Genomic DNA, 26789 nt, shown 5'->3' with positions numbered 1-26789 from the left:
ACTGTCTCTTCATGTTCAAGTGTACAGCGCTGCGTACGTCTAGTAGCGCTATAGAAATGATAAGTAGAAGTAGTAGTGAGTTATACGTGGAAACCACAGACCATCACCATAAATTTAACCTCCTTATCCAGGCTCTCATTCCCCCCCTTTACCTCCTTCAAAGATTTGTCCCCTTCCTTTGACTCACCCTCTTTCTCTAAGTTCCATTACCCCTGCTCCCCCCATATTCCTATCACCCATTCTCTGCCTCTTACCCTATACTCCCTTCCCTTGAATCTGCCTAGGCTCTGCCTATTCCACCCTCTCTGACACATGCTTTCTGCTGCTGTGGGGGTGGGGCCAAGAAGATCTGAGAGGAGGGGTGGACCAGGGGAAAGAATGCACTAGGGAGAGATGCTGGGAGGGAGGAGGTAGAAAGGCAGGGGAGCTGCTGAACCATGTGGGGTGGGGAGCTACTCCACTTACACCTATGTCCTGCAGTGTTGTGGGAGAGGGGGCAATAGCCCCTCTTGCCCCCTCAAAGTATGCCTATGATGACATTTTATACATTTCATGTGTGGTGTTAAATTGTCTACTGGTAATTTAGCTGTAAAAATAACTAACCATTTCTGAAAACAAGAAAACCCTGGGTATACTTTTTGGACCTGTGCAAAAGAAAGGCCTGAGTGCTAACGTTTTTGCTTTAGACTTATTCTCGTGCCCTGTGTTACAGGGATGGGCATAGCCACAGTGACAGCGTGTCGCATCCTGAAGGGGCAGCTGGATGGCAAACCTGGCGAGGAAACCGAGCTAGAAATGGACAAGTTTCCCCATGTCGCTCTTTCCAAGGTGAGGTTGCAGTCCTTTCTCGCTTCTACTTTTTCAGAGTTCATTTGACACTTACTTTGAACTTTTGTCAAGAGAAAATCTGACTCAAGGTGGACTATAGCCAATAAAAACAATACAGTAAAACTGACATAATAAATACAATAAAAATCACACAGAGAAGAATCAAACAGCCTATTATATGCTGTTCTGTCAAAGCCAAGGTAGCCGTATAAATAGGACCATGTAACAGTGGCGTAACCACAGGTGGGCCTGGGTGGGCTGGCCCACCCACCCACGTAGAGCTCAGGCCCACCCAACAGTAGCACACATTTAGCGGTAGCTGGTGGGGATCTCGAGCTCTGCCAGCTGAAGACTTCCCTCTGATGGTAACGAAAATGCTACTCTCCATGATACCGGCACCTGTGCACGCTCAGTTTTCAGCGCATGCCTGCTGCAGACTGCCAAGGTGGAAAGAAGCATTTTCCTGCCAACTGAGATATATTTTTGGTGGTGGTGGTGGGGGAGAGAACACTTGGTGCCCACCCACTTCTTGCCTAGGCCCACCCAAAATCTGTTGTCTGGCTATGCTCCTGCCACGTAAACGTCAGTCCTGTCTTTAGGTGATTCACCATAGCTGGGTATGGGGCCCTTTTATTAGGCAGCGGTAAACCCACAGCGCAGAGGCGTAGCCAGGTTGGAGGTGCCGGGGGAGCAGAGAACAGACTTCCGACAGTGCCAGCGCATGTTTTAAATGCGATGCATCACGTAAAAAATAGGCGCCATCGGAAGCCCATTTGGAGGAGCAGCTGCTGCCCTTAATGCCCTGTAGCTACGCCACTGCCACAGCGAGCTTACCGCACAGCAATCCAGAACTGTTGCCGGCCCAATGTGGGCGCCGGCTGTCGTTCTACCCCCAGCGCGTGGCATTTCCGGTGCTAGGTAAAATAGGTCCCTACTTTTTTACTGCAGCGGTTACCTGGCGGTAATCGAGCAGCGCCACCTGCTGCCCAGTTACCGGCGCTCTCTCCGCACGGCAGGGGTGTAGCCAGACCTTGGCGGGGGGGGGGGGGGTCCAGAGCCCAAGGTGGGGGGTACATTTTAGCCCGCCTTCCCCAGCCGCCGCCCCTCCCCTGCCACTTTCAGACCTCCCCCACCACCCCTCCCCTGCCACTTTTGACACCCCCTGCCGCCGCCAGGTACCTTTTGCTGGTGGGGGTCCTCAACTCCCGCCAGCCTTAGTCTTCAGCACCGGTCTCTGTGCTGTGACTCCTGACTGACATCCTGCACGTGAGGACGTGCATGCAGTGAATGAAGAAAAGTAAGGCTGGTGGGGGTTGGGGACTCCCGCCAGCAAAGGTACCTGGCGGCGGCGCAGGGGGGAGAGGGGTTGAAAGCGACGGGGGGGGGGGGGGGGGCGAAAGTAGAAGGGGCCAGGGCTAAATCTGTGGCCCCACCTAGCTACGCCCCTGCCGCACAGCCATGCAGTAAGTGGAATCACATCACAAAGCCATTTCTTTTTCGGCCTTTTTACCCGCTGCGGTGAAAAGGGCCTCGGTGCATGACAAAAACGGCTGCTGCAGCTAGCACAGGGCCTCTGTTACCGTAGCCTAAGTAAAAGGGCTCCTTATGTTTTCACCCGCTCCCTAGACCTGGAAATTCAATGCTGGAGCCACGACATGGCTTGGCGCTGAATTTCCGGGGATAATACCAGTAGCAGTCAGCAAAACACCGATCGAGGGTTAAGTGATTTGCCCCAAATCACAAGAAGCCGCAGTGGGTTTTGAACCCAGCTCCCCTGGATGTTGAAAGATCTTGGATACCCCAACACTCAGTGACCCCAAAGAATCACACTCTCTGTATTCTCAGTGTCCTCGGCGTGATTATTAATATAGTGGAGGTCTTGGGTTTTTTTGCTAATAATGAGAAAATTGAGATTGAGTGATGAAAGTGAAGGCATAGCCTTGACAATGTGAAGTTTGCTGGAGGACCATAGTGAGAACAGCACAGAGAGGTAAAGCAGAACATCCAAACGGACCACAGCGGAGAGACCCAAGATGCTGCAGCAAAGAGTGTGGTTTGCAGTGAGCTAAGAAACTACAAACACCCTCCTGAAATCTTAAAAATAAAGGGAATTTTTGAGGTTCCTCGGGATTTTATTTGGTGATATTTCATGTAGGGAAGAAGAGTCCAGCTCTCTTCCTCCTTCCTTCAGGGTATTTAGAACATGAAAATGAACCCTGATTAACAAGAGTCCTTCAGCCAGTCTAGACTGTAATCTAGGGCTGCAATCAGGTCGACTTTAGCAAACCCCTGAAAATATGCATGAGATTTGTAAATAATGGAGGTAGTACACCTCATGGATATTTATTACTTTGCTACCTTAATGAGGGATAAATATTGCTTAAAGTAGTCGCCTATATATATCAAACTAATATTTTGTGGGACTCTTAATACCATTAAACAATTTAACTCAGTAATATTTTATACATCTTTTATCAATAATCATTATTAGCATATTTATTGTTCAATACTCTCCACCATACATACTCACACAGGGGTTAAACATTGACATTTCCTATTCCATAAATCAACTAAACAGTAACTGTGACCATATATCATATGTTATAATATGCTTTATTATCCCTATAGTTCTCATGTAGGGATTGTAAATCGTCTTTCAAAAGTTCATAAACCAAACAACTTATCGTCACTCCAATATGTTCATCCAATATTTAGTTGATATCCCAAAACTTGATATGTCTCTGCGTTGATGTTAGTCAATCACAAGAGTTCATATTTTCAAGCTGAAATCATACCACAACGATATGATATGATTGGTTGATGAAACCAAGTCTTCACTCGGGACATCTTACAATGAAACCACCATCTGGGTTATTCCACATGTTCCTCTCTCATTCAAAACACGATAGGTCTCAAAGTTACTTAAACATTAACTGCCTTCTCAGCCGCATTAGAGTACCGAGCATACCAAGACTTCTCTCAGCATTAGACGTGATGACATCACGATTGATCAGAATACTCTGACGCTACGCTTGATCCTTTTTATACCACCATTAACAGCGGCCAATCAATCTCTTTATTGAGGCCGTGAGGCTGCACGTTTCCCCAATTAAATATCAGTCGCTGTTCTCTACGGATTAATTCAATATTACCCCTTCCACCTTGCATACTAATAAGAACAACAAATTTTAAATCCCCTATGGAATGTTGTAACTGCAACCAATGACTAACCAAAGGGGTATCGACCTTCATAAATCTAATATTGCTTAGATGTTGAGCTATACGCATTTTTACTTTACGAGTTGTTTCACCAATATACCAAAGCTGACACGGGCAGCATATGGCATATATACAACACTCTGTGTATTACAATTGGTTTGTGATCTTAATTATACACTTTAATGTTGATATTTTAGGAATTAGTATAGAGAATGTATGTGATGAGTGGATGAAATAGGGCATGAGATAAAAGGGCAAAATATTAAAATATTGAAGTTTATATATTCAGGAATATTATATGACTGGTAAAAAATTAAATTCATAATCTATTGAAATTTGCACATGGTGTTACGTGTTGTAGTACTTGTAGTATAGAAATAATAACCTATTAAAGGTAATTGAGCCTAGATTGACATATAGTATATGAATATTCATTGTGGATATCCTGAAAACCTGAGTGGCTGGGTTGAGAACCCCTGCAATGATCCCACTAAATCAAATTAAAGGGAAATGGGACTTGATATACCGCCTTTCTGAGGGTTTTGCAACTACATTCAAAGTGGTTTCCATATATTCAGGTACTTATTTTGTACCAGGGGCAATGGAGGGTTAAGTGACTTGCTCAGAGTCACAAGGAGCTGCAGTGGGAATTGAACTCAGTTCCCCAGGATCAAAGTCCACTGCACTAACCACTAGGCTACTCCTCCACTCATTCCACCAATCAGAGCCAACCTCATCAGTGATGTCACAATGGCTTGATTGCCTGATACTTGGCTCACTTCTGATATTGTGATGTCATAAGGGAAAGGGAAATGGGACTTGATATACTGCCTTTCTGTGGTTTTTGCAACTACATTCAAAGCGGTTTACATATATTCAGGTACTTATTTTGTACCTGGAGCAATGGAGGGTTAAGTGACTTGCCCAGAGTCACAAGAAGCTGCAGTGGGAATCAAACTCAGTTCCCCAGGATCAAAGTCTGTTACACTAACCCCACTAGGCTACTCCTCCACTCATTCCACCAATAAGAGCCAACCTCATCAGTGATGACACAATGGCTTGATTGCCCGATACTTGGCTCACTTCTGATATTGTGATGTCATAAGGGAAAGGGGGAAAGGGAAATGGGACTTGATATACCGCCTTTCTGAGGTTTTTGCTACTACATTCAAAGCGGTTTCCATATATTCAGGTACTTATTTTGTACCAGGGGCAATGGAGGGTTAAGTGACTTGCTCAGAGTCACAAGGAGCTGCAGTGGGAATTGAACCCAGTTCCCCAGGATCAAAGTCCACTGCACTAACCACTAGGCTACTCCTCCACTCATTCCACCAATAAGAGCCAACCTCATCAGTGATGTCACAATGGCTTGATTGCCCGATACTTGGCTCACTTCTGATATTGTGATGTCATAAGGGAAAGGGAACTGGGACTTGATATACCGCCTTTCTGAGGTTTTTGCAACTACATTCAAAGCAGTTTACATATATTCAAGTACTTATTTTGTACCAGGGGCAATGGAGGGTTAAGTGACTTGCCCAGAGTCACAAGGAGCTGCAGTGGGAATCAAACTCAGTTCCCCAGGATCAAAGTCCACTGCACTAACCACTAGGTTACTCCTCCACTAGCAACGTTCCACGTAGAAGCCTGCCCTTGCAGATCAGCAATGCGGCCGTGCAGGCTTCTGTTTCTGTGAGTCTGACGTCCTGCACGTAGAGACTCACAGAAACAGAAGCCTGTGCGGCCGCATTGCTGATCTGCAAGGGCAGGCTTCTACGTGGAACGTTGCTAGTGGAATAGCAACATTCCATGTAGAATCTCAAATAGGGAAAGGGAAAAGGGACTTGATATTTATTTATTTATTTATTTATTGCACTTGTATCCCACATTTTCCCACCTGTTTGCAGGCTCAGTGTGGCTTACCAAAAACCTGTACTGGCATCACCATTTCAGGGTACAGAGACACATTTGGTGGTGCAAAGATATCGGTAATCACAATGCTAACAGTCAATCTACTCAAGCAATTATAGAAAGAAGACGATCAAAGTAAGGGAGGAATGTTATTATATTGTAGTTAGTTATGGATTTTCGTGGTAGGCTTTGGTGAAGAGAGAAGTTTTCAATGATTTGCAAAAGTTTGTTAATTTGTTAATTGTTTTCAAGTGGTTTGGCAGAGCATTCCACATCTGCGTGCTCTTGTAGGAAAAGCTTGGACACATGTGTTAGTTTGTATTTTAATCCTTTGCAGCTGGGGAAATGTAAATTAAGGAAAGTGCCGGCAGATCTTTTGGCATTTCTAGGTGGGAGGTCCATGAGGTCAAGCATGTAAGACGGGGCATCTCCGTGAATGATTTTATGAACAATCATGCAGATTTTGAAAGTGATCCGTTCTTTAAGTGGGAGTCAGTGTAGTTTCTCTCTTTAGGGGTTTTGTGCTTTCATATTTAGTCCTTCCAAATTTAAGTCTGGCTGTGGTATTTTGGACAGTTTGAAGTTTCTTAGTAATCTGTTCTTTACAACCAGCGTAAAGTGCATTGCAGTAATCCAGGTGAATTTAGTACCAATGATTGTACTAGGTTTCGGAAAATGGCCCTTGGGAAATAAGGTTTTACTCTTTTGAGTTGTGGAACATTTTCTTAGTTGTATTACTACTACTACTACTATTTAGCATTTCTATAGCGCTACAAGGCATACACAGCGCTGCACAAACATAGAAGAAAGACAGACCCTGCTCAAAGAGCTTACAATCTAGTAGACAAAAAATAAAGCAAACAAATCAATTAATGTGTAGAGGAAAGAGGAGAGGTGGGTAGATGGAGGCGAGTGGTTACGAGTCAAAAGCAATGTTAAAGAGGTGGACTTTCAATCTAGATTTAAAGATGGCCAAGGATGGGCAAGACGTAGGGGCTCATGAAATCTATTCCAGGCGTAGGGCACAGCAAGACAGAAGGAGCGAAGTCTGGAGTTGGCAGTAGCGGAGAAGGGAACAGATAAGAAGGATTTATTCACATGGTTTTCAAGTGTGAGATTTCGATCGATGGCAACTCCGAGAATTTTCAGTGTGTTAGAGACGGGAAGGGAAAGGTTTGGGGTAGTTAAAGTGGGGAATTTACTTGTGTTATGTTGTGAGGTAAGTATGAGGCATTGTGTTTTTTTTCTGTGTTGAGTTTTAACTGAAATGCGTCCGCCCAGGAGTGCATGATCTGGAAGCTTTGGTTAATCTCTTTGGCGATTTCTTTTAGATCATGTTTAAACGGAATGTAGATCGTGACGTCATCTGCATATATGTATAGGTTGAGGTTTTGATTGTCCAGGAGCTTGGCTAGAGATATACTGCCTTTCTGAGGTTTTTGCAACTACATTCAAAGCAGTTTACATTCAGGTACTTATTTTGTACCAGGGGCAATGGAGGGTTAAGTGACTTGCCCAGAGTCACAAGGAGCTGCAGTGGGAATCGAACCCAGTTCCCCAGGATCAAAGTCCACTGCACTAACCACTAGGCTACTCCTCCACTCATTCCACCAATAAGAGCCAACCTCATCAGTGATGTCACAATGGCTTGATTGCCCGAAACTTGGCTCACTTCTGATATTGTGATGTCATAAGGTAAAGGGAAATGGGACTTGATATACCGACTTTCTGAGGTTTTTGCAACTACATTCAAAGCGGTTTACATATATTCAGGTACTTATTTTGTACCAGGGGCAATGGAGGGTTAAGTGACTTGCCCAGACTCACAGGGAGCTGCAGTGGAAATTGAACTCAATCCCCCAGGATCAAAGTCCACTGCACTAACCACTAGGCTACTCCTCCACTCCAGCCAAACTTGGGAGAGGTTATTTTTTTATCCTGCAGTTGTATAGACCAGATCAGGGGTTCCCAAACCTGTCCTAGGGGTGCCCCGGCCAGTCAGGTTTGCAGGTTATCTACAATGAATATGCATGAGATAGAGAAAGGGGATGGGATTTGATACACCGCCTTTCTGTGGTTACAATCAAAGCAGTTTACATATTATATACAGGCAGTGGCGTTCCTAGGTGGGGGCGGTCTGCCCCGGGTGCACTCCGCTGGGGGGGGGGGGGGGGGGGGGGGGGGGTGCGCGCCGCGCGTGCCTGTCCGTCATTCGTTCCATGCTCCCTCTGCCCGGAACAGGTCCTGTTCCGGGGCAGAGGGAGCATGGAATGAACGATGGACAGGCGCGCGCAGCACCTCCCCAGCGGCGTGCACTTGGGCGGGGGGTTCTTTCGCGGGGGGGGGGGGGGGTGTCACGCTGCATCCGGGGGGGGGCGCTGCACCCGGGGGAAGGGCGCATCAGCGATCCGCTCCGGGTGTCAGCCCCCCCTAGGAACGCCACTGTATACGGGTACTTATTTTGTACCTGGGGCAATAGGGGGTTAAGTGACTGGAATCCAGTTCCCCTGGTTCTTAGATTTGCATACCAAAGAGGCAGTGTTTCCAAATCAGTCTCATGAATATTCATTGTGAATATCCTGAAAACCTGACTGGCTGGGGTTCTGTCAGGATAGGTCTGAAAATCACTGACAGAATGTTCGCTTACAAACAATTTCCTTCCTCACTGAATTTCTCCAGTGCTCAGCTCTGGACTGCTTCATCTGGTTTCACTCTTTTTCCACACTGGAGGAAGTCCTGGCTGCCAAGTTTCCCTGACAACCCCATCCTGTTGTATTTTGCTACACTACGTTTGGGATATAAATTCAAAACCAGAACTGGCCAAAAGATTCTTTCTCCTAAAACCAGTGACTTGGCAGCTTTGGGAAGTGCACAAGGATTAAACGTGAAGTTGTGAATACATTTCTGTTTTGTGTTTAACCTGAATACTGAGACTGATCCCCCTGCAATACTCACAATGCTTCGCTCTGGCCTTCTGGTTAAATTATGCTGTTGATATCACAACCTCGATTGTGTATTAGAAATATCCATTAATACCAATTTCTGAAACATATTGATGACGCAGTCAATAGGGCCTGGAGAATACCACGTTGATAGCAAATGTTAGCGATCTGAAAATGATACTTCCCAATTTTGGCTGAACAGTTGGGACTGCAATTGCCCAAAAATGAACCTGTAATCTTCATTTTCTAAAAAAGATTTGTAAATATACTTGTGTTGGAAATGCATCTTAAGTTTGAGGTGGCACAAATGATAAGCTTATCTGAGGGGGTACTGAGTACCGGCATCTTTTCCATTGTCTGCTAAAATTGAGCCATGGTCCAAGTTTTAATGAAAGAGCTCAGGCTCTACACACCAATTCTGCCTTGTCATAGATTCTGTGACAGGTTGTAGGCAGGGGCGTATCTGCGTGGGGCCACAGGGGCCTGGGCCCCCGCAGATTTCGCCCTGGCCCCCCTCCCCGCCGTCAACCCTCCCCCGCTGCTTACTTTTGCTGGCGCCGAGGTCCGACCCGCAATCTCCGTTTTTCGTCTTCCTCCGTGGCCATGCTTCCAGGAAGTAACGCTGCAGTGCTGATTCGTTGAATCCAGTTCGGCGTCTGACGTCAGATGTCGAACTGGGGTCAACGAATCAGCACTGCAGCGTTACTTCCTGGAAGCATGGCCACGGAGGAAGACGAAAAACGGAGATTGCGGGTCGGGACCTCGGCGCCAGCAAAAGTAAGCAGCGGGGGAGGGTTGACGGCGGGGAGGGGGTGGAGAGAGGCGGCGGCGGCGGCGGCGGCGGCGGGGGGGGGGGGGGGGGAGGCAAAAATGTGCCCCCCCTCTCTGGCTGTGGCCCCCCCTACCGCCGGATTCCAGATACGCCCCTGGTTGTAGGTAGGGTTACGATATTTTGTCCCCCCAAAAGAAGGACACATGCCCTGCCTCCAGCACACACCCGCCCTCTTTCACACCCTTGCTCCGCCCCCTGTCACATTTTCCCCTCCCCTTACCTTACTACTGCCCTGGCGGTCTAGTGACCTCTTCGGGGCAGAAAAGAGCCCCCTCTTTCCTGCCCGGAGTGCTGCCCTGCATGCATTCTTCCTGTTGCTGATCTCGGCGCCGATTCAAAATGGCCGCCGGACAAACTGGCAGATTGGCAAAACCCGCCCGGTTGCCCAGACATGTCCTCAAAAAGAGGACGTGTCCGGGTAAATCCGGACATATGGTACCCCTAATTGCAGGGGGCCTGGATATTATGGGGTGGGTCCCTCAGTGATCACCACACTGCTGAAGGGTGGGTTAACATTTGAGTACCAGCACCTTTTTTGCTAGAAAAAACACACTGGTAATACCTCAACTTACTGAGTTGTTAAAAATCTAGAGCACATTTAGGTTTTCCTGTTGTTGCGAGGGGCCTGGAACTCTGCCCGGCCCCTACACCTATCTGTGATTGAGTCGGGTTGGTAATCGATAAAAAAACCTGCTAATATTTCTGATGTTGCAGATCTTTCATCCGTATTAATATTTGTATTAATCGGTACTGCTCGGCCCTATGACTTGATTTTGGAACATGGTGCCCGTGTTTGTGGCATGGCTTGGGGTCTGGACAGAGATCTGCCCTGAAGCCTGGCAGAAGTCCCATGGAGAGGAAACAGTGGCATGAAAGTACCTGCATAGTAACTCACGTTAAATCCCTCTGTGCGACACTGAGCCTCCCGGTATAAATAGAAAAGGCTGGTCAAGTGCTAGGCCACATCTCTCTATTTATACACAGGGACCATGAGGGGAATCTTTGTTTGAACCAGAAACTGCAGGTAAACAGCAGCAGAAGGAACAAGTCGGTTATCTGTCCTCATCTCCCCCCATCTTGTTCTTCTCTCCTTGAAAACGTCTCTCAGCTTACATCTCCTGCCCCTCTGATCTTCCCTGCACGGAACACAGGGCTCCAGATTGCTGCCACAAAGGGTCCAAGAAAATCCCGGACCCTGTTTGCGTACGGCATTGACCGCTGGACCTTCGAGCCTTCTCCACACTTTTTGATTTTGTATTTTTTTTATACGACAAGTTTCAAAGTGATGCACAGTTGTAACATTTCTAAATGCTTCAGGCTGCAACATAACAACTCAGATATCATCAGTGCTGCTAGAAAAGGTTCTGGGTGGAGAGACCTGATCACTGCCTTATAGGGAGAACTTCAGCCCTGTTTCGTAAGAGGGACTTAACTGTGTCCTGCAGAGTGGACGTAAGCACTGACCTGGATGGGAAGGCCTGTCCTCTGTTCTGCAACGGGATACTTGACTTTCCCCTTCAAAGAGGCCTTTGGAACTTGAACCCTCCCTTCTAAAGGGGGATTGTGACCCTGCTCAACTTAGGGGGCATCAGTCCTGTCTTGAAGGGGGGGGGGGTTCTAACTTTAGCCTTACTGAGGGATCCTTTTACCCAGCTGCAGAACAAAGGGCCATGCAGTAGTGGCGGGGGGGGGGGGGGGGCATTTTTCTCGTTTGCCAGGGCCCTTTTTACCGCAGTGGGTAAATTTTTATTTTTATTTTATTTATTTTTGTTATATTTGTACCCCGCGCTTTCCCACTCATGGCAGGCTCAATGCGGCTTACATGGGGCAATGGAGGGTTAAGTGACTTGCCCAGAGTCACAAGGAGCTGCCTGTGCCTGAAGTGGGAATCAAATTCAGTTCCTCAGTTCCCCAGGACCAAAGTTCACCACCCTAACCACTAGGCCACTCCTCCACTGTTGCTACTATTTGAGATTCTACATGGAATGTTGCTATTCCACTAGCAACATTCCATGTAGAAGTTGGCCCTTGCAGATCACCAATGTGGCCGCGCAGGCTTCTGCTTCTGTGAGTCTGTGCAGGACGTCAGACTCACAGAAACAGAAGCCTGCGCAGCCTTCTACATGGAATATTGCTAGTGGAATAGCAACATTCCATGTAGAATCTCCAATAGTAGCAAAGCAACATTCCATGTAGAATCTCCAATAGTATCTATTTTATTTTTGTTACATTTGTACCCTGCGCTTTCCCACTCATGGCAGGCTCAATGTGGCTTACATGGGGCAATGGAGGGTTAAGTGACTTGCCCAGAGTCACAAGGAGCTGCCTGTGCCTGAAGTGGGAATCGAACTCAGTTCCTCAGGACCAAAGTCCACCACCCTAACCACTAGGCCACTCCTCCAAATGGCCCCCAAAATCAAAATGACCATGTGGTAAGGCAGTGACGATCCTAGGTCAGCTGCCACCCGGGGCGGATTGGTGATGCGCACCCCCCCCCCCCCCGGGTGCATCAACCCTCCCCCCCTTGCTCCCTCTGCTGTTCCAGGACTGAGACTCCCCTCTTCAATAAACCTGTCAATATACCCCAATCGTGAACTGTTGCACCACTAGCTCTGGACACCCGAATAAAGCTGGCTGTACTCAGGAGGGGCTCACAAGTGAACTGAGTACTAAGTTTGGCCTTTGAATGGAAAATAATAACATTTCATTAGAAGTAAAGTTACAAAAAACTTCATTCTGGTCTTATGCATGTTACTGGATCTCCCCTCACTGCAGAGTTGAAATCCTGGCAGTCCCTTAGGCTCTCTTCTCTGCCTCCCACAAATGGTCTTGCTAAGTGTGTCATGTCCTTCGCTACGGTTTTAAGTTTTAATACAATTCTAGGTAGTGTGAGTCACTGTGGAATCTGTTCTCCACTTTGTTACACCCATCAACATCTTATTGAGTAGTGTTGTAAGAAGGGTTAGATGTGGCCAAAATACCTGAGTCTGAGCATCTCATCCTGTCATGGAGTTCACAGACCAGAACTTTTTTTTGGCAGTTTCCTTCTGCTTCTTTGGGCTTCCTGCACAGTCAAAACAGGTCTCTATTGAGCTCCTGCACCATGAGCGACCGCACCTGGAGTATTGTGTCCAGTACTGGTCTCCGTATCTCAAAAAAGATATAGTAGAATTGGAAAAGGTACAGCGAAGGGCGACGAAAATGATAGTGGGGATGGGACGACTTTCCTATGAAGAGAGGCTGAGAAGGCTAGGGCTTTTCAGCTTGGAGAAGAGACGGCTGAGGGGAGATATGATAGAAGTGTATAAAATAATGAGTGGAATGGATCGGGTGGATGTGAAGCGACTGTTCACGCTATCCAAAAATACTAGGACTAGAGGGCATGAGTTGAAGCTACAGTGTGGTAAATTTAAAACGAATCGGAGAAAATTTTTCTTCACCCAACGTGTAATTAGACTCTGGAATTCGTTGCCGGAGAACGTGGTATGGGCGGTTAGCTTGACGGAGTTTAAAAAGGGGTTAGATAGATTCCTAAAGGACAAGTCCATAGACCGCTATTAAATGGACTTGGAAAAATTCCGCATTTTTAGGTATAACTTGTCTGGAATGTTTTTACGTTTGGGGAGCGTGCCAGGTGCTCTTGACCTGGATTGGCCACTGTCGGTGACAGGATGCTGGGCTAGATGGACCTTTGGTCTTTCCCAGTATGGCACTACTTATGTACTTATGTACTTATGAGACTGGAGGACACAACAAGTTACCCACAGTTCCAGGCTGGAGATTTTGGGACAGTCCTGCATTTCTGATCACCCCATCCTAGTGCATTATGGGACTTGCAGCACTGATATCAATGGGCAGGATCAGGCACTAGAAATCCCACACTGCTTTGGGATGTAAGTGGAAAACAAGGACTGTCCCAAAATCTCCAGTCTGGAACTGGGTAACTTGGCATCTCTGAACTGGGGGTTTCACCACTATTTGAATCTCCTTGACCCAGCTCAGCCTTGGCCAGGGGACACAAACCACATTTCCCTCCAGAGCAGGAATTCTCAACCCAGTCCTCGGGACACACCCTTCCAGCCAGGTTTTCAGAATATTCACAACGAATATGCATGAGAGAGATTTGCATACAATGGAGGTAGTCATGCATATTCATTGTGGATATCCTGAAAACCTGATGGGCAGGGTGTGTCCCGAGGACTGGGTTGAGAATCCCCTGCTCTAGAGCATGGTTAAGAAGGACTCTAAATCTGGCCACCAGGTGACACTATTGAGTAACTTCCCCTCCCCCATCCTTTTGAATCCTTTTTTTTGTAGCAGTCACAGCTTCTGGCAGTCCTCGTGGAACAGAAGCCCGGCCTGGCTATTGATCCTACATAAAACTCCAGACTACTACAATATATTCAAATATATCTTTTATTGCCCCAGTGTGATTTCACGCTGTAGCAAAAAAATTCATATATTGTAAAATCGTCACCTAATATCATTCATACCACATTCGCTCACTTTTGCTAACACTTTACTGTCATAATCCTCTTTAACATGGATGACGTTAATACACTTCATGCACTTTGTACTGCAAATTAACATGGACATAAACAAATCATCTCCTATACCATGGCGCTATTGAAAAAAACGCCCAAATACATTGGTGTAAAGCTGTATATATTACAGCGTTATCAACATCCGTCCATGATGAGCACATCAATACTGGTGTAGAACCCAGGAAAGCTTCAATCAAGTCACCATGCAGTAGTAGTGGACCGATTGACGTCCACACTTATAGCGGCATCCACTGCCAATTTCCCGGGGCGTCAACCACTATACTTCATTGACGCAGGTGGAAGCAATAGGCGAATCGGTAACAAACCACCATCAGGATAAAAATACCACTTCTGCTCCAAACGGTTCCCCAATGCTGGACTGCATTTCGATAGTCTTCTTCAGGAGGAACTACTCAACGTCTGTAACATTAAATGTAATCTCACCCTAGTACCCAATATTCTGCACATCAAGTTACAACACTTATTAACTCAATCAACTTTACTTACATGCCATATCACAGTACTTGGCTGAGAAGGCAACAAGGCAAATGAATGATCCACAAGATCCAAAATGGAACAGAGAAGAGAAGCAGGACCACATGAAGGAAGCCATCTTTATTCACAACACACAAACAGTGGATCCAAAACAGTCTTCTCACAAATGGTGTTTTCTTAAACAAGGTCTTTATTTCAAATCAATATAAGCAACCCGACACAATAAAACAACATATCTCTGTCTATAAAAGGCACCACCAACGTTCTAAATGAAGCCTCCAGCCGGAAGTGTGAAGGGGGAGAGATATCCGGTTTCCCCATGAGTGTCTGCCCCGCCCTCGCTCTCTCTGTAACACAAACAGTGAAGGAAAACACAGCAAAGCAGGAAATCAAATCCCTCTCTCTGTAACAGTGAAGGACTCAGAGGGGGGAGGGGAGAGAGGGCAGAAGCCCTCACTATCTCTGTAACACAAACACAGCACAGCAGGAAACAACACTGAAGGACTCGACTCCGAGGGGGGAGGGGACAGAGAGCAGAGGGGACAGACAGCACACTCCCACATGTACACAGAAGAAAACCTTGCTAGCCCCCCCCCCCCCCCCCCGGTTTCATTTGCATCAGAAACGGGACTTTTTTACTAGTATTTATATAAAGGAACATACCTATTGATTTCCAATACAGAAAATACTCTTGTAGATCAAACTGACAAACAGTTAACTTCCTGCTAACTGAGATAATCTATGACAAAGGGATGATAGAAACATATTACATATTATATCATGGGATGCATATATGAGCATTTTTTGTGTTGCACAAATGCATATGACAAATATGTGAAAAATATATTTTTTAGAAATTAGAGAGATGTAATATTTTCTATACATGTTTTTTTTTATATATTTTTATATATGTTTTTGATGTTTATATTTCTGTTTATTCATAGACCCCTGATGCAGGCCTTTACGGCCGAAACACGATTCGTGTCAGGTTGCTTTTATTGATTTGAAATAAAGACCTTGTTTAAGAAAACACCACTTGTGAGAAGAGGACTTTGGGATCCACTGTTTGTGTGTTGTGGCTTTCGTTTCTCCTGTGGAGAGATCACCTTCTGTTGGTGTTAACCATCTTTATTCACCACCTTTAGCTCCCAGGTTTAAACAAATGTGCCCGAGGTGGCCATGTTTCGTCAAACTGAGTTCACTACATAAAAACCCTGGTTGAAAATACGGTTTTTACCAGTTTGGCAGACAGTTTGGTGAGGTAACAAAAGAGGGTTCAAAAGTACACAGACACGAACAGCAAAAGAAAAAAAAAGTACAACAGTACAATCGAGAGTCCTTTATTCATAAAGACCCGACAGGGGCCGTGTTTCAGTGTAACAACGCCTGCCTCAGAGGTCTAGTAATCCAGATGCTCTCCAGAGTAAAGGCAAAAAAGATCAAACAGCAATCCTTAATATTAATCTTCAACGATGACAGGTTCAACATGAAAGCTAAAGGCGCATCAAGTAAAACCTCTGTAGTAGACACTGTCGGTCACGAAAAAAACACCACGTTGGGGGCATTTGTTTAAACCTGAGAGCTAAAGGTGGTGAATAGAGACAGTTTCTTTCATATGGTCTGCTTCTCTCCTTTTTTTTGATAGCGCTCAGTACTCGGGAGTAATGTCAGGAAGTATTTTTTCACAGAGAGGGTGGTAGATACGTGGAATGCCCTTCCGCGGGAGGTGGTGGAGATGAAAACGGTAACGGAATTCAATCATGTGTGGGATAAACACAAAGGAATCCTGTTTAGAAGGAATGGATCCACGGAATCTTAGCGGACATTGGGTGGCAACGCTGGTATTTGGAGAATAAAACCGGTGCTGGGCAGACTTCTACAATCCACGCCCTGATCGTGACTGAAATGGATGGGCAGGAGTGTAAATTTTAAGGGGCTTTGACATTGGCTTCAGAACTGTTAGTACAGGAACAGTGCTGGGCAGACTTCTGCGGTCTGTGCTCTGAGAAAGGCAAGGACAAATCAAACTCGGGTATAAAGTAACACATACCATGTAAAATGAGTTTATCTTGTTGGGCAGACTGGATGGACCATGCAGGTCTTTTTCTGCCATCATTTACTATGTTACTATGAGGCTCATTTTCAAAGCACTTAGCCTCCCAAAGTTCCATAGAAACCTATGGAACTTAGCCTCCCAAACTGCTTTGAAAATATGCCTCTATGTTACTCTTTGGGGTTCTACATGGAATGTTGCTACTAATTGAGATTCCAGAATCTTGTAACTCTTTAGGATTCCAGAATCTTCAGAACTTTTAGTACAAGAGTACTGGGCAGATTTCTACGGTCTGTGCCTCGAGAATGGCAAGGACAAATCAAACTGGGATATACATATAAAGTATCACATACCATGTAAAATGAGTTTATCTTGTTGGGCAGACTGGATGGACCGTTCAGGTCTTTATGTGCCGTCATTCACTATGTTACTTGCCACTGAGCTGAGCTGTGCTGTGGCCACTTTGAACTGCTTTGACACCTAGCATTACAGAAGACTTCCTGAAATCTGAAACGGGATTGGTTGCTGTTGGTGATGATGTCAACAAGAACTTGCAATGTAACTTCCATTTCTACACATCATGGCTACAGGGTAATTCTATATAATGTGGCAAAAGTCAGACACGTAAACGGAAGTTAATGGTAATTAAGCACCAAAACAGAGGAACGACGGCAGTTAGGCGCTGTTCTAGAACCGGGCGCCCTGATGTTCTAGCACCTAACTACAGAGGGGATCTTCACATGGAAAGGGCATGGATGGGACATGGGAGGCAAACCAAAAGGTAAAGGTAAAAAAACCCTCCGTGTAGTCCAAGCAGAAATCTCACAGCCAGAAGTCAATTAAAGCCTTTATTGACTTCTGGCTGTGAAGATGTCTTGGTCCACCCTACTTCTTGGATTTCTGCTGGGACATGAGTGGGACATGAGCGTTCAGACTATTGTACTGAACACTTTATTGAATACTATCACTTACTTGCTCACATTTATACCTGCCATAGAGCGAGCGTAAGTGATGCGGCTAAATTTAGATGCCTAATTGCTGACTTACACAGTAATTCTGTAATGCATTAGGCGCAGAAATTGGCTGTTATAGAAGGACAAGCTTAGCGCCTCAATTTTGGACGTCTAACTTCTAGTGCCCTTTATAGATTTGTCCCCTTACTGCTGTCGTCCTTCTTGACAATCTAGTAATCTTCCACTGTAGATATGCTCAGTAGATCTGTCCAAGTAACTTGGAGGGTGGTAGAGGTTGATAGAAATGTTGGCTGTAATCTTTTGTATTTATGTTGTTCTTTCACAGACCTACAACACCGACGCTCAGGTATCTGACAGCGCTGGCACTGCCACTGCTTACCTCTGTGGCGTGAAGGCTAACGAGGGCACGGTGGGCGTGAGTGCAGCTGCAGTGCGTTCGAAGTGCAACACCACGAAAGGCAACGAGGTCGATTCAGTTCTGAAATGGGCAAAGGAGGCAGGTGAGTGAGAAGCCAGGGTTTTCCTGCTTGAGCAGAGCTAAAGATGGGGAGGCAGCTTTTGGACACAACGTGGGGAGGGGAATTCCCATTCTATGGCGTAGCTACAGGTGGGCCTGGGCCCACCCAAAATTCTGGCACCATTGTTATGGCTGGCAGGGATCTACAAGAGGTCCTCTGGCAGCTAGAACAGGTCATTCTACTTGTTGCAGCTGGTGACACTGTCCACACGTTGCTGCCGCTACTCCCCCATCCCCCACACATGCTTGGTTTTTGCGCATGTGCAGGAGGGAAGAGGCTGGCGCAGCAGGCAGCGTGTGGACAGTTCCACCGACAGTGCCTTGGTCTCGGGGGGGGGGGGGGGATGGAGGTGTTAGCCCAGGGGAGGCAGCCATACGTTGAGCTCATGCCCATATAAGGGGAGCTCCCCTGTTGGGTGGGGTCTGCTGGGGAGGGATTGCACTGTCGGGGAGCTGGATAGGGGAGGTGCCCTGGGGTGGGGGGCCTTGGGAGTGTCTTTTGCTGCCAGGGTTTGTTGGGGGTGGAGGGGGAGCGTTATGGTTTGCCAGGGCAGGATAGTGCTGCTGGGTGGGTGGGGGGCGTGTCTTTCTGAGGGGGTTTGGGGAAAGCCTCTCCTGTCTGCTTAAATTCCTTTGCATATTGACCAGTTAATGTCCATGCTGTCCCCTTGTTAAGAAGTTCACACTAAAATTAGCACATTAATACTCACTTTTCAATGAGACAATGTTGTATGCAAATTAGACTTTAGGGGATGCAAATGAGATTGTGCACCAGCTCTCCTTTAGCAATTATGCAAAGGCTTAAAATTTAACAGGCGTTAACTTTTTTTTTTTTTTTTTACATGAATGCTGCACAGGGGATTTCCCCCTAACTCTCCAATCATCCATCAAGGATAGACTCTCCCCATCCATTTTGAAATTAGTGCGTTCCATTTCCGAGGTTCTGATCATCGCTAATAAGGACTGAGGCCCCCTTAGGCTAAAATTGTAGGCGCGCTAAACGTTAGAGACACCAACACATTCCTATGGGCGTCTCTAATGTCTAGCACGCCTACAGTTTTAGCGTGCGCTAAAAACGTGAGCGCGTCTTAGTAAAAGGGGGCCTGAGAGTTCTTTTCTTGCTGATACCACCAGAGTGTAACCAGGTGGCATGTTTCACCGCACCCATGATAGCGCTGGAGCACCGTTGGCAGCCTCATTAGGTCGTCTGCCCACGAATAACACCCAGGACAACAACAGCTTTCTTTACACATAGATTCGCAAATCCCAAAGACTTGCATGTTTTTGAGGCAGAAGATACCAACCAATAGTTAATGGAGCGAATATTTACCGAAAAAGAAAATATAGAAGCATGTCTTGTATTCTTTCAATACGAAAGAAAACACACAGTCCATACCTTCCTCTCCTCGAATTTAATTAGAGGGAATTCCTGCTCCTTAGAGGCAGGGTGAAGGCTCCTCTGATGGGTCCACAATGTTTAAGGTTCAGTTTCCGTCCTAGAAGGTTAAATCCAGAACGGAATTACTATTGGACTGCTCTGTCAGTACATTGTGTCTTTCATTAGTTTCCTACAAAATTATAACCCAAGTCGCTTCTGAGATCTCAAGTTCATATGACTATCTATTCCTCACTGTTCCCCTGTGGTTCGGTAGCAATGTTCTTAGCAGACCACTCAGATGTCCTCAAGAAACCTGTCCCTTTGCTGGTCCTGGTAGTCCACGGGTTGTCCAGACAGAGAGTCCTGTTTGGAGCCGCTGAGTCCTAGAACTCGCTCTTGACTTCTAGCATCATTTGGCTTTGTAAAAAAAGGAAATTGTGTGGAAATTGAATTTTTCTGCACCTGTCTCCTCTAGTTTAGTAAATGCCCCTCATTCTTGCTCTCTGCCAAGCCTCCATAACAACTCAAAGTAATTCTCTCCAAGATCCCAGAACTGATGTTTACTGATCTTTCCCATCTTCCTGTCCTCTGCTCTATGATCCAGTTCCACACCTTTAACCCAGTGGTTCCACATTTTGTCCTTCTTATAATCTTGTCCATCTCCTGTCTTCCTGAAAGCTGAAACTGGTTGGATCTCCCTCCTTTCGTTGACAGTTTTCCATTCTTCACATTGATCTCTATAATCTTCTTAACATCTTCATTTCCACGTTCATCATCTCTTTGAATGTCACGGCATTCTGTCTCGTTCTGTGGATTTCCTCGCCTCAGTCATCTTCTTCCCTTAACAGTCTTGTCATTTTCTAAGGACCTTACTTCCAGTTTTAATCATGGGTTCTCCTCGTTCAACAACTTCTCCAAGTATTCTCACTACCTTTCTTTTCTTTTGCTTTCATCCCAAATAACGTGACCTTCTCTACCCTTGATGAAGTTCACTAGTTTGAAATTTTCTTTCTTTCTTTCTTTCCCTGGTTCTTATTGTTCTCTTTTCTATCTTCTGTGCTTCCTGACTATGTAGTTTGTAGAACAATTCTGATTAAGTCTTGACTGTCTCTGTTGATCGTAGGAATGTAAGAACTATTCTACTGAGTCAGAACAAAGGTCCATCAAGCCCAGTATCCTGTGTCCAACAGTGACCAATCCAGGCCACATGTACTGGCAGGATCTCAAAGAGTAGATAGATTCCAAGCAGTAGATTTTCCCAAGTTCTTATGTTCCTTCAGGAACTCATCCAAACCTTTTCAAAACCCTTTCAAAACCTTGCTATGCTAGTGGTTTTACCACATTCTCTGGCAAATGAATTCCCAGATTTTTATTAGGAGTTGAGTGAAAAAGTTGTTTATTCTTTCAAAAAGTACAAAAACTAAGGGACACAAAATGACGTTACTAAGGAGTACATTAAAAACAAATTAGAAAAATAATGTTTGTTTCACTCAAATTCTTGGTGCCTAAGGGTTTTTTTTAATGAAGGTGTGCTGAAAAATGGACAGTGGTAGTGTAGGCATGGGTTTTGGGGGCACGCAGATCCATTTTTCAGTGCGCCTGTAAAAAAATGCCTTTTCAAAATTTTTGCCGAAAATGGACGTGCGGCAAAATAAAAATTGGCGCACGTCCATTATGGGTCTGAGACCTTACTGCCAGCCATTGACTTAGTGGTAAGGTCTCTCACATTAACCATGCGGTAATCGCCCACGTGCGTCAAGTTGGAGTTACTGCCTGATTTTTGCCAATATATTTTCTGACGCAAGTAAAAAAATGAAATTACCACATGGGCCATGTGGTAGCCGGGCGGTAACTCCAAAATTGAAGAGCATTGGGCGCGCATAGGCACCTATGCGGCTTAGTAAAAGTACATAAGTAATGCCATACTGTGAAAAGACCAAAGGCCCATCAAGCCCAGCATCCTGTTCCCGACAGCGGCCAATCCAGGTCAAGGGCACCTGGCAGCTTCCCAAACGTACAAACATTCTATACATGTTATTCCCGAAATTGTGGATTTTTCCCAAGTCCATTTAGTAGCGGTCTATGGACTTGTCCTTTAGGAAACCGTCCAAACCCTTTTTAAAGTCTGCCAAGCTAACCGCCTTCACCACGTTCTCCGGCAACGAATTCCAGAGTTTAATTACGCATTGGGTGAAGAAAGATTTTCTATTTGTTTTAAAAGGGACCCTAAGTGTTGGCGTCCTCCTTATGGAACTGACTTTTCTGGGGGTAATTTCATAAGAAGCTGCCTCAGTGTATACATGACTATATTTTAGTCCTTCACCAGTGTAAGCAGCTACTTTCACACATTAATGACCTCTGCAGAACACCAACCAGTGGAATGCGATAATTTGCATGTGTTCTACCACACAACTAGGCACGACATTTACACCAGTTATAGGGCTGGTATAATCACTCACGCTTTACAAATAAGCGTGGTTTTTTTTTGTTACATTTGTACCCCACGCTTTCCCACTCATGGCAGGCTCAATGCGGCTTACATATACAGGTACTTATTTGTACCTGGGGCAGTGGGGGGGTTAAGTGACTTGCCCAGAGTCACAAGGAGCTGCCTGTGCCTGAAGTGGGAATTGAACTCAGTTCCCCAAGACCAGAGTCCACCACCCTAACCACTAGGCCACTCCTCCACTCAATTGTGCTGGGCGCTTACTTTTCTTCATAGCATGGCCTTACCCTCTTATCATAGATACTCTGTTACAGAATTACTTTCTAATTTGCCCATGTACTAAACCTGTGCTAAAACCTTTTTCTGTTACATAGCTTCCCACTATTCCAGAACCTGTGGGATATTTGTGTCCATCGACCAGCAGGTGGCGATAGAGAACTGAAAACTGAGCTGAGACATATGTCTCTTGGCATCCAATCCAGCTCCTCAGCATTTTCTATCTCCAGCAGGTGGATGGACACACTTTTCAGCCTCTGGTTCTGAGTGATTTGCTTCTGGTCCAGTTGGTCAACTGGTCCCCAGTTGAGCTTTGAGGGTGGCTGGAGTCTGCAGAGTCATATCTGGATCCTGTCTCTGGTGCCCCCACGAATTTACTTCTTCCCTTCCTTTACCTCTCCCCGTTTTCTGTTTAGCTCTCCTTTTCCAGCACAGCAACCTTAAAAAAAAAAAAAAAAAAGAGAAGGAAAAGGTTTACTGGAGAGCATAGAACAGAGTATCAGTCCTGATTCTGTCTCATCTGTGATAAGACTTGTGAACATTGACTCATCTCTTGGGACCATGTGGTGTGGCGCTTGCTACAGTTGGAATGAATGGCGACTCCTGCAGAGGCAGTTAAACCGTGTTCTTGCTGTGGGATCTGCTGGCCAGTATCGGGGTGTTGCAGTGCGTGCAAGCCAGGAATCCAGTGTGACACACAGGACTGGCAGCACGTTTTCGGATTTGGCACTTCATCCAAATATGCCAGGGACTTCGGGATCTCTGGCAGGGCTGATATCCAGTGTGATGCAGGAGAGGGAGGGAATGGGCACCATTTTGTGGGGCCAGTTGGCAGTGAGGAACAGCCTCTGTCTGATCAAGTGTGGAACTGGAAGCAGGGGCATAGCTACGGGTGGGCCTGGATGGGCCCAGGCCCACCCAGTTTCGTCTCAGGCCCATCCTCACCTTCTCCCACCCCCGCCGTAGCGCTGCCTCCTCTCCTGCACTTCGCGGTGTCTGTCTCCCACCCTCACGGCAGCGCTTTCAATTTGCTATCAGTGCTGCCTGCCTGACAGCTGACAGACGCGACGCGACGTCCTCCTGCTCCGGGGCCTTCCCTCTGCCGCGTTGATTCAACTTCCTGTTTACGCAGGGTGGATTGCACGCGGCAGAGGGAAGGTCCCGGAGTAGGACGTCGTCGCGCTGCGTCTGTCAGCTGTCAGGCAGGCAGCGCCGATAAAGCGCTGCCGCGGCAGTGGGAGATGGAGACCATGAAGTGCAGGAGACGAGTCAGCGCCACGGTGGGAGAAGGTGAGTGGAGGCAGCGTCGATAACTTTAAAGGTGCTGTGCGCTGCGTGTGTGTGTGTGGGGGGGGATTTGGGGTTGTAGTGCCCACCCATCCAACCCGCTGGCCCACCCAAAAATTGTCTTCTGGCTACGCCACTGACTGGAAGTACACAGCCTACTGAAGCAAGGTACGGTGCTCATGGAGGATCTGTGCCCCTTTGGTCTTATGGCTTGGCCATTGAAAGGGTTCAGTTGAGATGAAAAGATTATTCTGATTCAGTCATTGCTACCTTGTTTCAGGCTCGGAAACACTCTACATCCACGGCACATGCGAGGGTGTGGCGGACGTTCAAGGGCTTGTGTTCTGAGCACGCTCTTTCTCCCTTTACTGCCCAGATTGTGCACATCCTACCATTAATCCAGGCAGGCCTTCAGAAAGGATGGGTTCTCTAAAAGTTCAGGTTGCGGCCTTGGCCTGTTCCAGGGACCGACTATAGAAGACGTATCTTGCGGCTTACCCGGATATTGTTTGATTCTTGCTGGGAGTGGGCCACTTGCGGGATCCTTTTTGTACACCATGTTCAGAGTGGAACCTTAATTTAGTCCTTTGGGCTCTGCAGAAGCCTCCTTTTGAGCCTCCTTGAAAGATCTTATGCTACAGCAGTGGTTCCCAAACCTGGTCCTGGAGGCACCCCAGCCAGTCGGGTTTTCAGAATATCCACAATAAATATTAATGAGCGAGATTTGCATGCACTATCTCCACTGCATGCAAATCTCTCTCGTGAACTTTCATTGTGGATATCCTGAAAACCTAAGTAGCTAAGGTGCCTCCAGGACCAGATTTGGGAACCACTGTGCTAGAGACAGCATTCTTGGTCACTGTTACGTCAGCATGTAGGGTTCTGGAGCTTCAGGCTCTTTCTTGTAGGAATCCCTGTCCCTGCTTTTTGAAGAAGGGGGTCTCCCTGTACATGGTTCCTTCCTTTCTTCTGAAAGTGGTATCAGCATTTCATCTCAACCAACCTGTGGAGCTTCCATCCTTTCGTAGAGAGGACAGAGGGGTTCAATATTCTTCCTTGAAGCTTTTGATATGCGTAGAGTCCTCATTAGATATCTGGAAGCCATGAATGAGTTTCGCAAATCAGACAGACAGTGCATTTTGGTAAATAGAAGCTTGGCCTCGTGGCTTCCAAGCCCACAATTGCTAAATGGTGTCAGCTTATTTGCTTGCGGGGAAGCAGGCTCCTCAGGCCTTGCGGGCTCATTCTACAAGGCGTAAAGTGACATCCTGGATGGAGACTGCCTTACTGTTTCTGGTGGATATTTGCAAGGCGACGATGTGGTTGACGCTACATACCTTTGCCAAGCACTACAGAGTGGACATTGCAGCATGCTCGGTAGCCAGTTTTGGGGCTTTAATCCTCAGGAGAGTGGCAGCAGGATCCCACTCACTCTAGGGATTGCTTTTATACACAGGTTCTGGAATAGTGGGAAGCTATGTAATGGAAGGAGTGAGAATTTTCTTTCCATTAGGCCTTCCCACTATTCCAGAGGCCTGCCTGAGATTTCTGAGGTGTTGCAAAGTAATGGGTCAAATAACGACTGTCACCTTGCATTGTGCTTCCTGCATATCTTGTTCTCTACAAGTTGTCCAGAGATGAAAGGTCCACACGTTTGCTCATCTAGTTAGTGTTAGGTTAGCGAATTAAGATTGTTGTGCTTATTTTAAGTATTATCCGTACTGCTTGCCTACGTAAATACTGAGGAGCTGGACTAGATGCCAAGAGAGATATGTCTCAGCTCAGTTTTCAGTTCTCTGTCTCCACCTGCTGGTTGATGGACACAACTATCCCACAAGTTCTGGAATAGTGGGGAAGGACTAATGGAAAGAAAATGATCAGGTAAGACCTAATTTCTTCTTAGTATAAATGTGCAAAATAATTTCACGTCACTGGGAAAGGTAATTTCTATTGGGTTTAGCACCCCCAATAAATTGAAAAAGTTGGCTCCTGTGTATGCGGCTATCCAGCCATTTTTAGTGGTACTTAGTCAGTTAGCGGCATTGAAAATGACCGGTTAGCGCTGAAGTGGAAGCTGGCTATGTTGGGGATGTTTCTGGGGCAGAGTTCAGTTAGCTCCCAATATTCAGAGCTAACCGGCCATGCTTAGCTCATAAATAGGACCGCATAAATAGCTGTCCTAGCTTTGGGCCCCTTTTACAAAGGCGCGCTAGGGCGTCTCTAGCATTTAGCGCATGCTAATCATTGTAGCGCACTAAAAACGTTAGCGCACCTTCGTAAAAGACTTTCTTTATGTGCCAGCATTTGGCCGGTTAAGTCTGAATATTGACTTAACTGATTATGCACTAACCAGCTTTTATAAAACCAGAAATTCAACGCCAAAGCCCGTCCAGAGTCCGGCATTGAATTTCCAATTTTAGCGCCGGCAGCGAACAAAAAAAAACTCTGTCTTCCGCCAGTCGAACATCGCCAGTTTATCTTTTGACACTTCATCGGTGGCCCAAACTGCTTCAGAAAAATAAAGTCTGGGGTCCCTTAATCAATTTAAGTTTGGTCCACAAAGACCTCTTTTTTTTTTTTTTTACAGGCAAATCTGTGGGGGTTGTAACAACCACGAGGGTGAACCACGCCACTCCCAGTGCTTCCTATGCACACTGCGTGAACAGGGACTGGTTCTCCGATAACGAGATGCCCAAGGAAGCCATTGAACAGGGCTGCAAAGACATTGCCTGGCAGCTGGTCCACAACATTCCAGACATGGAGGTAAGGTCTTGTTCCTGGCGTCACATTTTGCAGGCGAGCGAGAGTGGAGTGAAACGTGGTGGTTGTGCTGTTGATGGTGGGGCGGGTGAGACTGGTGGATAATGTTGTCAGTGTGGGGTGAATGGTGTGATAACTCTGGGCTCGTTCAACCCTCCGGGCGGTTCCTTTACGTTCCCAGCCTTGTATTTTCCACAAGTCCAGATCAGGGCCGTAACGTGATCCAGTCTGGGTTTTTGCCCTTTATTCCAGCCTGCAAGTGTTCCAATAATTCCAGCAAACAGAAGAAAGTCAAAAGAGAATGCACAGTCCAATAATCCAAAATCA

The 26789-nt window shown here is 46.3% G+C and overlaps 1 protein-coding gene across 1 annotated transcript in view; it reads left to right on the top strand.

The window, feature by feature from the left end:
• The window catches only part of LOC115482572 (alkaline phosphatase-like), a 144135-nt gene that overhangs the window by 66067 nt on the left and 51279 nt on the right, over positions 1–26789 (top strand). The window contains exons 4-6 of the mRNA XM_030222463.1: positions 713–828; positions 18124–18298; positions 26290–26465. Coding sequence (XP_030078323.1) covers positions 713–828; positions 18124–18298; positions 26290–26465 — 467 coding nt within the window. The remainder of the gene's footprint in view (positions 1–712; positions 829–18123; positions 18299–26289; positions 26466–26789) is intronic.

Source organism: Microcaecilia unicolor, chromosome 13 (genome assembly GCF_901765095.1).
Source record: "Microcaecilia unicolor chromosome 13, aMicUni1.1, whole genome shotgun sequence".
Classification (NCBI taxonomy): domain Eukaryota; kingdom Metazoa; phylum Chordata; class Amphibia; order Gymnophiona; family Siphonopidae; genus Microcaecilia; species Microcaecilia unicolor.
The sequence above is the reverse complement of the archived record's forward strand: the minus strand, read 5'-3'. Positions and strand labels throughout refer to the sequence as shown.